Below are 13,108 nucleotides of genomic sequence, written 5' to 3'. Positions count from 1 at the left end.
TTGTGTATTTTATGGATATTATTGAATGAAGAATATTTGTATAATTTGTGAATATTTGTGTATTTTTTTTTTATTATTGTCGGGTTTTCATTGTTTCGGAAATCAAATTTGTGCTATTAAAAAATATACATATTACATCGGTTTTCCACCGCTGCAAAACCGGTGTTATTAACTAATATTACATCGGTCATTTACCGCTGCCAAAATTGGTGTTATTAACTAATATTACATCGGTCATTTACCGTTGCCAAAACTGGTGTTATTAACATACTATTACATCGGTTTTACACCGTTGATGAAACGTTGTCGTTAAGTGATACTACACCGGTTAATAACCGATTCGAAGACCGGTGTCGTTAAGTGATACTACACCGGTTTTAACCCGATATCTAAAATGGCAGACTTTTAACATCGGCTTCATAGACATCGGTCGAAAATGAAATAGACACCGGTGGAAAACCGATGTCTATAAGGGTTTTTGTTGTAGTGGTTAAAGATTTACATAGGGCTCTGATATCATATTGTCTATTTTAGATCTAAGTTTTATGAATTTATTTTTAAGTTATACCCAAAATTAAGACATTATATATTTTTACTCTTTTAAATTCATTATTTTCAATGTGAGATTTTGATTATATTCCTAACAATCCTTCTTTTAAACGAGGACTACTATTACTCTTATGGTTCAGACCTCCCCTCGAGCATCTGGTCATTCATGACCTACTTCGAGTCTCCCCTCATATATCCAGTCACTCTTGACTTCATCCGATCATTCTTGACCTACTTCGGACCTCCCCACAAGTATCCGGTCACTCTTGACCTGTTCCGGGCCTCCCCTCAACTTCATTTAATGTCACTCCACATGGCATCTGATCTGAACCATGACTTTGATATCACTTGTTATGATCAAAAGAATTCATATATTTCCACAATGATACGATATTGTCCACTTTGAGCCTACACACTTATAGATTTATTTTTGGACTCTACCTAAAAGGCTTCATACCAATTAAGATATCTTTCATCTTTTAAACTTATCATGTTCATGTATTTCCAATATAGAACATTGATTGTATTCCCAACGCATTATTGGTGTTGCTTATTGACAAACATCAATTTAATGGCTTAATTCTTATTCTTCAATATATGTTTAACAAGCCCTTGAGCAATAGTGCAACGACAGGGTATCTTCTCAATTTTCTAGACATCTAAGGATCGAGTCTCAACTTTGGCAAATTAACAGACAAATTTTCCTTAATGAGTGGTTAACCTAAGAATGTTGGGCTAATGAGCTGCCCACTGTGAGTACTTCGCGAATTACCTTTGTCATGCACCCGCTTGACAGATTCACCCGTGATAGCAGTCAAGTACAATCTTAGTTCACCGTAATCCATCAGTGCTTGGTAGAGATCACGGTCTGTCGTTGTATCGTAGGAAACAAATGACCCGAGAGAATCTCGAAGCATAGCCGAAAGTGTGGGGCAAATCTAGTTCAAGGAAACTATATGGAGTGTAGGCCTCGACATCTCCCTCGTCGATCAACTCCTGACTCGACGACTTTGCATCCCGACTTACTGATCGTCTCTTGACTCAGTGACTTTGCTTCTCGATTGAGGGTAGCACTTGAAGTCTTTGCCTCCCGACTGAAGCACATCACTTCCACTCGACAACCAATCGAGAGAACTCATCCCGACTTAGCTGCACTCGACATCGACTGCGACGACTTGCGTCTCGACTTGACATTCAACCGACTCGACTTGCCACTTAGACTTGTTGGGACTTGGATTCGAAGATACGAAGCATCTTCCGGATAACCTAGCAGCTTGACCTAACTTTCAAGGCTGACAACCTGAGATTATCTGTTTAGTTCATATCGACAGATAAGTTGACATTGATTTTGTGTAATTTCAATTCAACCAAAATTCCCTAATATCTTTAGCTGATTGTTTAACAATCTTGAAACATATTCATTTTTGTTGAGATAGTCACGGAAATGGTTGAGATGCAATAGGCTCAACATGTGAAGGCCCCCTCTCCTATTAGAAATGTTCCAATCAATCATGGGGAAAGACTAGCGAAGTTCACTGGGTTGAACTTCAAGATGTGGCAACAGAAAATACTCTTTTACTTTACTATGCTTAATTTAGTTTGCTTCTTGATCGAGGACCCTCTAAAGCATACTGAGGATCTTGATGGTCAAACCATCAGTGCAATGGAGGAATTGACTCATTCCAAGTACTTATACAGAAACTACATCATCAACTTACTGACTTGCTATAAGTTGTGTATAAAACGAAGAGAACGACTAAGAAGTTATGGAAGTCCCTGGAGAAGAAGTACAAGACTGACTCCAAGACTGTGATCAATCAAGTCTAGAAGCTTCAGGTGATCGTGCACAAGATCCACTTAGAAGCAATGGTTCTGAGTGAAACCTTCCAATGACAGCAATCATTGAGAAGTTGTTTCCCAACTGGAAGGATTTCAAGAACTACCTGAAGCACAAGCAGAATAAGATGAATGTGGAGGAACTCTTTGTTATACTTCGTATCGAAGAAGACAATAAGAGATCAGAGAGAAGGCTATTCTCTTAGGTTTCTGTAAAAGCCAACATGGTGGAGTATGATCAAAACTCGAGGCGGAAGAATTCCAAGTCTTCCAAGATGGGATCTAGAGGACTCACAAGCAAGAAGTTCTTTGTGGAGTGCTTCAACTGTGACCTACTCGGTTACAAATCTTCGAAGTACAGAAAATTCACATATCGCTATGATGTATATTTTTTGTATATCATTTGCGTGTTGTTTCTTGACAAACATCCAGTTAATGGCATCATTCTTCTTCTTCTCATCAGTATATGTCATAACAGCTTGATCATTTCTTCTGAGATAAAGTTTATTGTTGATGACCATTGGCAAATAGACTATCAGCGAGAAATCATTACTAGCGGCGGCATAGTCAATAATGTGCTTAAGGTATAGAGGCCAATGAGGCAGCTCGACTAGCTACTAAACTGAGGTAATTTGATGCTAAGCCAAAATTCTCATAAAACTAAAACCTTTTCTTGTTGGCCAGTAGAATTTAATCTTTTTAGTTTGAGAAAAATATTTGCATTAATTCTTGTTTGTTATTTTCAACTCATAGATTCGATGTCTTCTTTGGTTGCTGGATGCAGACTACAATTGGCACAGAGGATTCGTAAAACAGAGAGGTCGGAGTCCATGCTCCGTTGAACATGTGTGTACTTATATCTCTCTTTATATCCGTGAGATCGGTATTAGAGGATCGTTAATATATTGGATCTATATTTTTGACAGATAATTATATATTGTAAAAGCCGAGTAGAAAAGATGATTCACATTCCTGAGTAGTAAGTACAAAAATGTTAACTGGAACGACCTTTGCTACTCTGATCTAGGATCAGAAAATTCCGAGGAGTCAAATTTGATACTTCATTCGTTTCAACGCCCTCACCGACTCGCTCATTTGCTTATATCGACATTTTGGGTAATTTTCAAAATACCTGCTATTTAATAACTTTTTTTAAAAAAAATACTCAAATATTTGTTAATATTACCTCTAAAAAATGCATTTTATTATCACAATACCATTATCTAAGGTAAAAATATCTATTGTACTCAACTAAATTACTAATTAAATAATTTACTGAACCAAATATGAAGCATTTTGATATTATCGAACCTCAAAAATATTTCAAAGAATTAATAAACTTGATAATAGATTTTTACCTATATTACCCATGTTCTATGTGAATTTATCGCGTAATCATGTAGTATCTAACATTTACAATAAATAATCTTTGCTCACCACCTTTAAGCAAAATTCACACACAAATTAGGCTTGAAAGCTAAATATTACATAGATTCTATAATTCAGACCTATTTAAGACTGAGTTTCGATTACAAGTGCTCATGCAAAGTAGACACAAATCCTATCGATAAGCAAAAGGCATTTAATTCTTGTGCTCTTCTTAATCATAACTGTAGCCATGAAACCCCAGAAGCCAAACACAAATCCAAGAGTAAATCCAATCAAATACCATATTCTTTCATACTCATCGTCTTCATGCATGCCCTCTTCTTTTGTTACTCCGTTATCAATGACAAGGCACTTGTTCTGCAGTGGCTCCCCACAAAGCTTAGGGTTGCCAATGTAGGACCAGTTAGTAAAGGTTCGAAGCTGAGAGCCTGCTGGTACTTCTCCAACAAGATTGTTATAAGATAAATTTAAGACGCTGAGAAAATTTAAAGCAGAGATGTTGGAAGGAATTCGTCCTGACAACTGGTTCTTCGAAAGATCAAGCGATTCTAGTTGACTCATGAACCCGATGTTTTCTGGTATATTTCCTGAGAAATGATTTGAGGACAAGTTGAGGAAGTGAAGGCCACGGAGATTTGTCAACTCTCTAGGAATTGGGCCGGAGAGATTGTTATTAGAGAGATCAATGCTAGTGACAAGAGCAAGCGAAGTGAAATGAAGTGTTAAATCCTTGGCAATTAAGATAATGTTATCCTCGTTAAAGATTTTAAAGATGATGTTCTCCAAATGAAGGCCATTGAGCTTTGCTAGATCGTGGTTTCTAGAGCTAAAATTAGCAAAATAAGGAGGTAAAGGGCCAGAGAGAAGATTGTGAGCAAGATCTAACACTTGGAGGGAAGGGATCAATGATAGACGCAATGGGATTGCACCAGTGAACTTATTGGACCTCAGAGAAAGGACTCGTAAGGACAACAATCTTCTTCCGATCCAACTCGGTATGGCACCGGACAAGTGGTTCCCGCTAAAATCGATAACTTTGATTTTTTTACAGTGCTGCAAGGCTGAGGGAATTGTACCAGATAGACTATTGTTGCTTAATCGCAGTGATACAAGCATGGCTAAAAATTTGAATGTTTTGGGGATGCCGCCGGATAATTTGTTGTTAGAAATGTCAATGAGGCTCAATCTTGATGAATTGTCCCAACAATCTGGGAGTGCTCCGGATAAATCATTATTGGCGAAGTCTACCGTTTCCATAATCTTTGCTGCACAAATGGAGAATGGGACGCTGCCATTTAGTTTGTTGTGGGACACAATGAAAAACTGAGCTGCCAAGCTTTCTGGAATAGAACCTGAGAAAGAATTGTGAGAGAGATCGAACACAGTTGGTTGGAATTGTATGTTTGGAAGCAAGCCTTCGAAGTTATTGTAACCTAAATTTAATGCTATATATTTCCTGGAACCTTCTAAAGAAAGTCTAAACCAATCCGGCAAAGCGCCTGATATTCCATTATTCGATATGTCCAAGCTTTGAAATTTTGTTTGGTTTCGCAGCCATGAAGGAAATCTGGGTCCCGAGTTGCAAGAGAACATATATATTCCACTGGCTTGAAATGGAGGGAGCCAATCTTCACTGACCTCAACTGACAAATTGTTCTGAGATAGATCCAATACATCTAAACTTGTGAGATTGACGAAGTGAGCATCCGTGAGGACTCCGACGAAATAGTTTGAGAACAAAGTTAGGTACTCTAATGCATATAACTTTCCCAATGATGTTGGAACTGAGCCATTCAATTGATTGGAACAAAGGTCGATGAAAGTCAATCTGCTTTTGCATCTAGATAGTTGTTCAAAAAAATCAACAAGCTCCCCTGTTATTCTGTTATGAGACAGAGTGATTCTACTCAGATTGCAGAGACTGCCCAAGGCACCAGGTATGGCTCCAACAATTTTGTTATTAGACATGTACAGAAATTGCAAGTTTTTAAGGTTTCCAATACTTTCTGGTATCTCTTCCCTGATATAGTTATGACTTAGATCCAAGGAAAGAAGATTGGAGAGATTGCCTAGCTGGTGGGGAATTTTTCCACTAAATGCAGTAGAATAGAGATGCAAGTATTTCAACATAGTCAAAGATCCAATCAACCCAGGAAGTGGAGCTCCATGGAAGTTGTTGCAACTTAAGTCCAACTCATGTAAATGCTTCAGATCAAATAATGAAGAGTGTAGTTTGGCAGGAGCTCTGGGTTCAGTTACAGGACAAACAGAGAGGTCAAGTGTTACGACGTAACCTGTGATGTTGTTGCAGCCGACACCTTCCCAACTGCAGCAATCGTGGCCCCTCCATGGAGGCAGCTGCTTATCGGCATCGGGGACGCCAGCTCTCACGCCGAGGAGGACCTCCCTCTCCTTCTCGATGCAGAGCTGCATGGATTTAGAGGGAAACAGAAGAGTGATGATCAAGAAGAGAGACAGAGAAGGATTGGGCGCAGTAGCATCAGCAGGGGAAGTCATGATCTTACACGGAGATGAGAGACTTGCGTGCCTGGCAATTTATGAGCATTGGCAGTCCATTTCAGTCACGTTAAAAGCAATCAAAAGAGGAGAGACTTGACTTGGTGTCTATTTCATTCACAGGAAAAGCAATCAAAATATGAGCAACTTGACTTGGTGTTTGTCAGCAATTTATGAGCATTGGCAGTTCATTTCATTCACATTAAATGAGAGACTTGACTTGGTCCTTGATATTGTGCCATGAAAAAGGGCTCCATGGATGATGGATCAAAGTAGGGAAGATCGACGTAAAAATAATAAAAACATAGATCCAATGTTTGGACGTAGTGAACCGAACAGGATGCATGGCTAGTCGGACATGGTTGCTCGGACGGTCAGCCATGGGAGCCAGCGACGATGATCAGAGACAAGACGTAAATCCTCGGACCCTCATCTCGGCTGAACGTCATGGTCGGTCGGATGAAAGGCAGCCCTCCGACAACAGAAAAGTCAAACAAACCCAGCTGCGTATCTTATTATACCCTTTTGGAGACTTGTGCCAGTAACAACAGAACATGTTCAACAACCAGACTATTCTTTAGAAGCTTCCAGTCTGTCACATCAGAAATTTGTGTGCTCGCTTAAGAAAAGGTATCAGGGATATTTTTTAACTTATCTTTTCCTAAGATGCTTTGGAAAATGTGTATACACTTTGAAATACGTGCGTAAACACTATAGTGACACTATAAAAGGAGGTTCTCATCTACAGGAGGAGGTATGCGCAACTTTACAATTCAACACATTCTTTGCTACAATATTCTTATTATTCTCCACTGTGCTGGGAACTGACTTGAGCGCCGGAGGGTCAACACCGAGAACCCCTTCCTGGCTCGGTATTAATGTCTTTTATGTTGCAAGACCACGCAGAGTCACCGTTTAGTCAACCCCACAGCTAGGTCCCCAGCTTGCTATCTTCTCCGCTTTCACACAGAATCATATTTGGCACCTCTGTGGGAACTTCACCTATAGTCGCAACGTGAAAATGGAGGACGTTGGATGACTCACCATTGTGAAGTTGACCCAAGAAGATTTGGAAATGTTGATAAGTGTCCGAGCTGTAAAGATGGTGCAGCAACAGTAAGAAATAACAGCTGACTGCCGAGCGCCGAACGATCAAGCCATGTCGGCGACAGACCAACAAGTTGACTCGAGAGACCGAGCAAAAGACCCCGCTAGCTACAAGCCAAACAACAGGCCAACTGGTACCTTTCGGGAAGCACCAAACACACCAATCTCATATCACCGGGCGTTATTCCGCACGCCCTCGGAAGAGCAGGGTCGAGCAGAAAGGACACAGGGATCCTCTTCGAAGAATGCACCCATCCGGGATGGGTAGAAAGGCAAAGCATGTCGATGCGACGACTCTCCCAAGCGGGTCAACAAGCAGTTCTCCTAAGAAATTTTTGATGATCAATTTCCACCTCACTATAGGCCTTCAACAATCGGAGAGTGCACGGGGGTGATAGACCCGAAAGACCATCTCACCAAATTTGATAATGTGGCCACACTCCATCAATACACCGACGGAGTAAAATGTCGAGTATTCCTCACCATGCTCTCTGGATTGGCATAGAGGTGGTTCAGGCGCTTGCCGATCAGATCCATCTACAGCTTCAAAGACTTCCGAACAATCTTCTTATAGCATTTTGCAAGCAGTCGTCGCTATTAGAAGACGAACGACAACTTGTTCAATGTGAAACAAGGGCCAATGAAGCATTGCGGGCCTAGGTCAAGAGATTCAACCAAGTGACCATGGACATCCCATCGGCCACCCGGAGATTTTGGTAAGTTTCTTTTCCCAGGGACTTACAGATGGCAACTTCTTTCGATCTCTCATCTGAAAGCCCCCAAGAGACTTTGACCAGCTGCTCGGATAGGCTACTAAGTACATTAATGTCGAAAAGGCTCAGTCAGCAAGGAAGAAAGAAGTGATTTTTGAGCTGGCAGTGGTCACGGAGAGCTGAGCAGTAGTCGTCAAAGGGGCCCCGAGCGGGCCTCGCTCAGCAACATTAGGAGCCTAGAGCTCATACAGTCCATCATGCGGAGGCAGAGTGACCGAAGTTCTCTGATTCTCAACCATGGAAGCCACTCTTCTACTCTTATCACCGCTCAACGACTCACAATACTAACGATTATTATCATCTTAAACCACGACCACAACAACCGACTCCTCTAAGCTGTCGTCGATCTTCGTTTCCTGATCGCCACCATCATTGTCGATCGGGAGGATAACATGATGAGGGTAGGCTGACATCCAACCAACATCCGCAATATCCCCAACAAAGAGATTACGAGAAGCTTGCCCGAGCCTTAGCCAAGTGGTCACGCTCGTTAGCTTAGGAAGAAGAGAATCACAGCAACGTCGGTCAGGGCGACATCAGTATGATCACAGGAGGTCCGACCGACGGTAATTCCAACTGTGCTTGCAAGTCACATACCTAGTGATTGGAAATCCATGTTGTCGGATGTAATAAAGAGAGAGCAGAGGGGCCAGAGATCAGTTTTGGCCCTCAAGATTTGGAGAGAATAGAAGTCCCTCACGACGATGCCTTGATCATCCAAGCGGTAATTGCTAACTATGATATTCACCTCACTTTTGTAGATACAAATAGCTCTGTGAACATTATATTTAAGAAGATGTTTGATCAACTACAAATCGATCGGAGCAAGTTGCAGGCCATGACAACGCCCTTATATGGGTTCATGAGCAATGAAGTGTTGTCAATCAATGATAGTGTTAAGCAACTATCACTCGCTCACATCAAATTTGATTTGATTTGATTTTAATATTATTTGATTTAATTTAGTTTAATTTATTTTTATTTTAATTTAGTTTAATTTATTTTAATTTAGTTTAATTTAGTTTAATTTAGTTTATTGTTGATTTATTTTATTTAAATTGAGTAAATTTGTTTTAATTTTTAATTTTTATTTCGTTTAATTTAATTTTATTTCATTTAAATTTGATTTAACTTAATTTTAGTTAATTTAAGTTTGATTTAATTTAATTTATTTAATTTTGATTTAATTTAAATTTGATTTAATTTGATTTAATTTAAAATTGATTTAATTTAATTTAAAATTGATTTAATTTAATTTAAATTTGATTTAATTTAAATTTAATTAATCCTTATTCATCTCACCGATCTATGTTTTCACTGAGGAAATCCTATGATTTTGTGAGATGAGTTAAGTTAAATTTCAGAGTTTAGATTAACTTGTGTTAGATTCAAGTTTAGCTTTAGATTTAACAAGTAGACATTCTTCAGATAAACTTCTGGGGTATGATGAGTCACTTGGATATCATTAGAGGAACCATGCCTTCGAGGTTTTCTAAATAGTCCTATCCACTGAACTTAATAACAAAACTTTGGTCTAACCAGTTAGAATTCGTAAGGGGTAGCTTCAGTTAATTCTACTAACCTAAATTCATCAAGTCGAAGCCATATCTTCCTAGACATGCATAGACAGAGTTTCCTTAACCTACTATCATCTAAAACTTCACCAGTACCATTGTTCAAGTTAAACTTTGGTCCCTTTTTGACTAATCATAATTACCCAGACAGGTAAACTATTATTTTGGATGTGCCAACTAATTTGGAGCCTCCCCCTAAGTTATTTGGCTAGGTTTTAAGTTTTAGATTTGTGTCAATTACTTTTATAATTATAGTGAACTTGATGGTAATTTAAGTTATCTGATTTGAATTCATTTTGTTTGTTTGAGTTTGACCTTATTTTATCTTTTAAATTTAGGTTTGATTTATTTAATTTTATTTTAGAATTTACCTTTTTATTTTGGTTTGGTTTTGAATTATTTTTTTAGGTTTAGTTTTAGTTGGATTTGATTTTAGATGGAGGATTTCATTTTTTGGTACATAAAATTGATTGAGTCTTACTTGCGTGGTTAGACACGCTTTCAGAACCCAAGCTTTATTTTGATTTTTATTTTGGTTTACTATGGATATAAAGATTTTGTTGGTTGATCTGGACTTGTATCCGAGTCTGGACTTGTTGCACGCAGTTCTTTATGATCCAAGTATCATGTCGAGATACTTTGATCTTGTTATAAATTTCTCTAGTAGTTGTTTTAGTTTAAGTACTTCACTTATCAACCTAGAATTGTCCTCCTCGAGTTTTGCAACTTGAGTCAGGATTTCAGGTTGAATCGATTTAGTTGTTGAGTTTAGTTGTTCATTAAGTGATTTATTTTCTTTACTTAGTTCGCTTATTTGATTTTCATAAATAGTTAATTTCCTATTTAAGCATGCAATGATTTTAAAATTTTTTTTGCTTAAATTAAATTCTACCTCATCGAAACTTTCAGTGCGAGGTAGTTGTTGTGCCTTGGTTCTTCGTTGTCTGATTCCTTGGCGGACGATTCATCCCAGGTTGCCTTAATGGATTTCTTCTTCTTGATATTCGGTCTTATAGTGCACCTTCTTGTTGCATCCAAAGCATGTAATGTTTATCTTGTTGTTGGATTTAGATGAGGAGTTTATCTTCTACAGGTTCTTTTTGGTGAAGTTCTTCTTTCTCCTGGTGAACATTTTCTTACCAAGTTCACCAGGTATTCTTCATTATCTAAATCTAGGTCAGACTCGACTTCAGGTTCTGGTTTAGTTCTGGTTTCTCTTGACGTTCCTGCAACAAGAGCAATATCTTTCTCGATTTTGGCGTTAGTCTGTTCGTGTAGCTCTAATTCACAGAAAAGTTTGTCTAATTTCAATTTAGATAAATTCCTTGAAATTTGATAGGCATCCACAATGGATACCCACAGTGCATTTCAAGGAAAATCATTTAGGACATACTTGATCAAGTCTCGGTTTTTCATCTGATGGCCAATTGTGTAAAGCCTGTTGAGGATATCTTTTATCCTCGTGTGTAGCTGACTAGTAGTCTTATCTTCCTGCATTTTAATATTAAATATTTTATTTAAAAACAAATCCCTTTTAGTTACCTTTGCATCGTTGGTTCCCTCGTGTAGTTCAATGAGCTTGTCCCATAGCTCCTAGGCGTTTTCATGTGGGCCGACGTGATTTAGCTCCTCCTTTGTTAATCCACATTGGATTGTGTTGAGTGTCTTGAAGTCGATCTGGGCCTTCTTCTTTATTTCCGAATTCTAATTTTCTGAGTCTATTGGAATTCCAGTGTTGTGGTCGATTAGTGCCTTGTATCCTTTAGTGGCGTTGAACCATTGGTCGAAGTCAATCTTTAGGTACACCTCCATACATTTCTTCCAATATGAAAAATCATCCCCGTTGAAGAGTGGGGGACGAACGATGTTGTACCCTTCATTTTTGGCCATTTGATTACTGAAAAGACAAGACTAAAGAAGGTACTAAGACTTGGTCTTGAATTAACAGAGTTTGAGAAATAAGATGAAATATCGAAGAACTCGAGTGGTGTTGCACCAATTTCGAGTTAAAACCCAACGAGAAAAACTAAAATCTGTAAATGAACTGATTCCCCCTGGCTTGATTGGTAGTTGCACCAATTCAGAGTAGAACCTCACTCTGATACTAATTGTAGGATCGATACACATGTGAGAGGGGGTGAATCATGTGGTTTTCAAAAACTTATTTTTATTGTTTTAAAAACACGAGTACATGCAGTGGAAAGTACTTACAAATTTGAAAATAACAAACACAAGAAAACATGGTCAGTTTACTTGGTTCAGAGCCTTCGATGACTCCTACTCCAAGACCCAGGTCTCGTGGACCTATCGACGGATAATCTACTAAAAGCCTCTTCCGATACCTCCGGAAGAGGAAAACGAGTACAGAAAGCCGGAACAAGTGCAACACATGCACTTGTTCTTTTACAGTAATTAAGTACAAATAAATAATTCCATTACCAAAACTTTTGATGTGAATGAGCTCGTGTGTCGGTCTACCGGTCCTGATCCAAAATCCTCAGAGCAGTAGTCGGGTGCAGCAACTTCGCAGTAGAGTCGTAGCAGGAGCTCGGAGCAGTTGGAAAGCCTTTTGGATGTGTAGAAGCTTGAATAAGTGTTGTTTTTGAAGCTTTGGGTGAGCATCCATATAAAGGGTTTGGAGGGCACCTTCCATAACCATTAAAGGCGCCTCCAACCCAAGAAATCTGATCCCGTTCAAGGCATGGAAGGCGCCTTCCATGAACAGTGCGAAGGTGCCTTCCATCAGCATTAAAGACGCCTTCGGGTATTGTTCATCTGAAGGCTTTTTTACTCTTTTGATCGGCCTGGTCCAGCAAATGACCTGTCGTGCACGCACTACAAAAATTCTCGAGTTTATCAATGAATATTTTCATCAGAAATCCATCGGTAAACCCTTATACCGACAGATTCCGACGTGAAAACATCTGTTGCGAGAATATTCATCGGAACCTTATTTTCTGATAGAATTCAAATTCCGTCAGTATATTTCCCAACTGAATAAAATATTCTGTCGGTAAATACCACCGGGTATACTGTTAGTCGCAACCAGCTTCACCGACGGAAATTATTTTTTCGTCGGTAATCACCGAAGGAGGTGTATTTCCGTCGGAGATTAGTTTCAGGGATTACTAACGAAAACGACCATTCCGTCAGTGATTATCGATAATTATTGATGGAATTACTTTTTCCGTCGGTAATTACCAACGAGATTTCTATTTCCGTCGATAATTACCGACGAAATTGTCATTTCTGTAGGTAATTATCAGAACACAATACCGACGGAATAGGAATTCCGTCAGTATTCCGTCAGAAAAAAAATAAAAGAGACCATTTGTATTCAGAATCAACCCTGTTTACAATTTA

General features: G+C 38.9%; 2 protein-coding genes across 2 annotated transcripts in view; one reads left to right on the top strand and one right to left on the bottom strand.

Annotated features, from left to right (window-relative positions):
* The window catches only part of LOC121984987 (protein PTST homolog 3, chloroplastic-like), a 36,942-nt gene extending 33,935 nt beyond the window's left edge, over positions 1-3,007 (top strand). Inside the window, exon 11 of the mRNA XM_042538205.1 lies at positions 2,883-3,007. Coding sequence (XP_042394139.1) covers positions 2,883-2,975 — 93 coding nt within the window. The 3' untranslated portion in view covers positions 2,976-3,007. The remainder of the gene's footprint in view (positions 1-2,882) is intronic.
* A 763-nt stretch (positions 3,008-3,770) lies between these two features.
* On the bottom strand, positions 3,771-11,242 carry LOC121986830 (receptor-like protein EIX2). Its single transcript, XM_042540764.1, has 4 exons — positions 11,139-11,242; positions 8,769-8,944; positions 6,300-6,322; positions 3,771-6,201 (listed from the first exon to the last, which is right to left on the bottom strand). The coding sequence occupies exons 1-4, from the start codon at positions 11,240-11,242 to the stop codon at positions 3,925-3,927; spliced, it is 2,580 nt and encodes an 859-aa protein (XP_042396698.1). The 3' UTR covers positions 3,771-3,924.
* Positions 11,243-13,108: the final 1,866 nt, after the last annotated feature.

This window comes from Zingiber officinale, chromosome 5B, assembly GCF_018446385.1.
Source record: "Zingiber officinale cultivar Zhangliang chromosome 5B, Zo_v1.1, whole genome shotgun sequence".
NCBI classification, from domain to species: domain Eukaryota; kingdom Viridiplantae; phylum Streptophyta; class Magnoliopsida; order Zingiberales; family Zingiberaceae; genus Zingiber; species Zingiber officinale.
The sequence above is the reverse complement of the archived record's forward strand: the minus strand, read 5'-3'. Positions and strand labels throughout refer to the sequence as shown.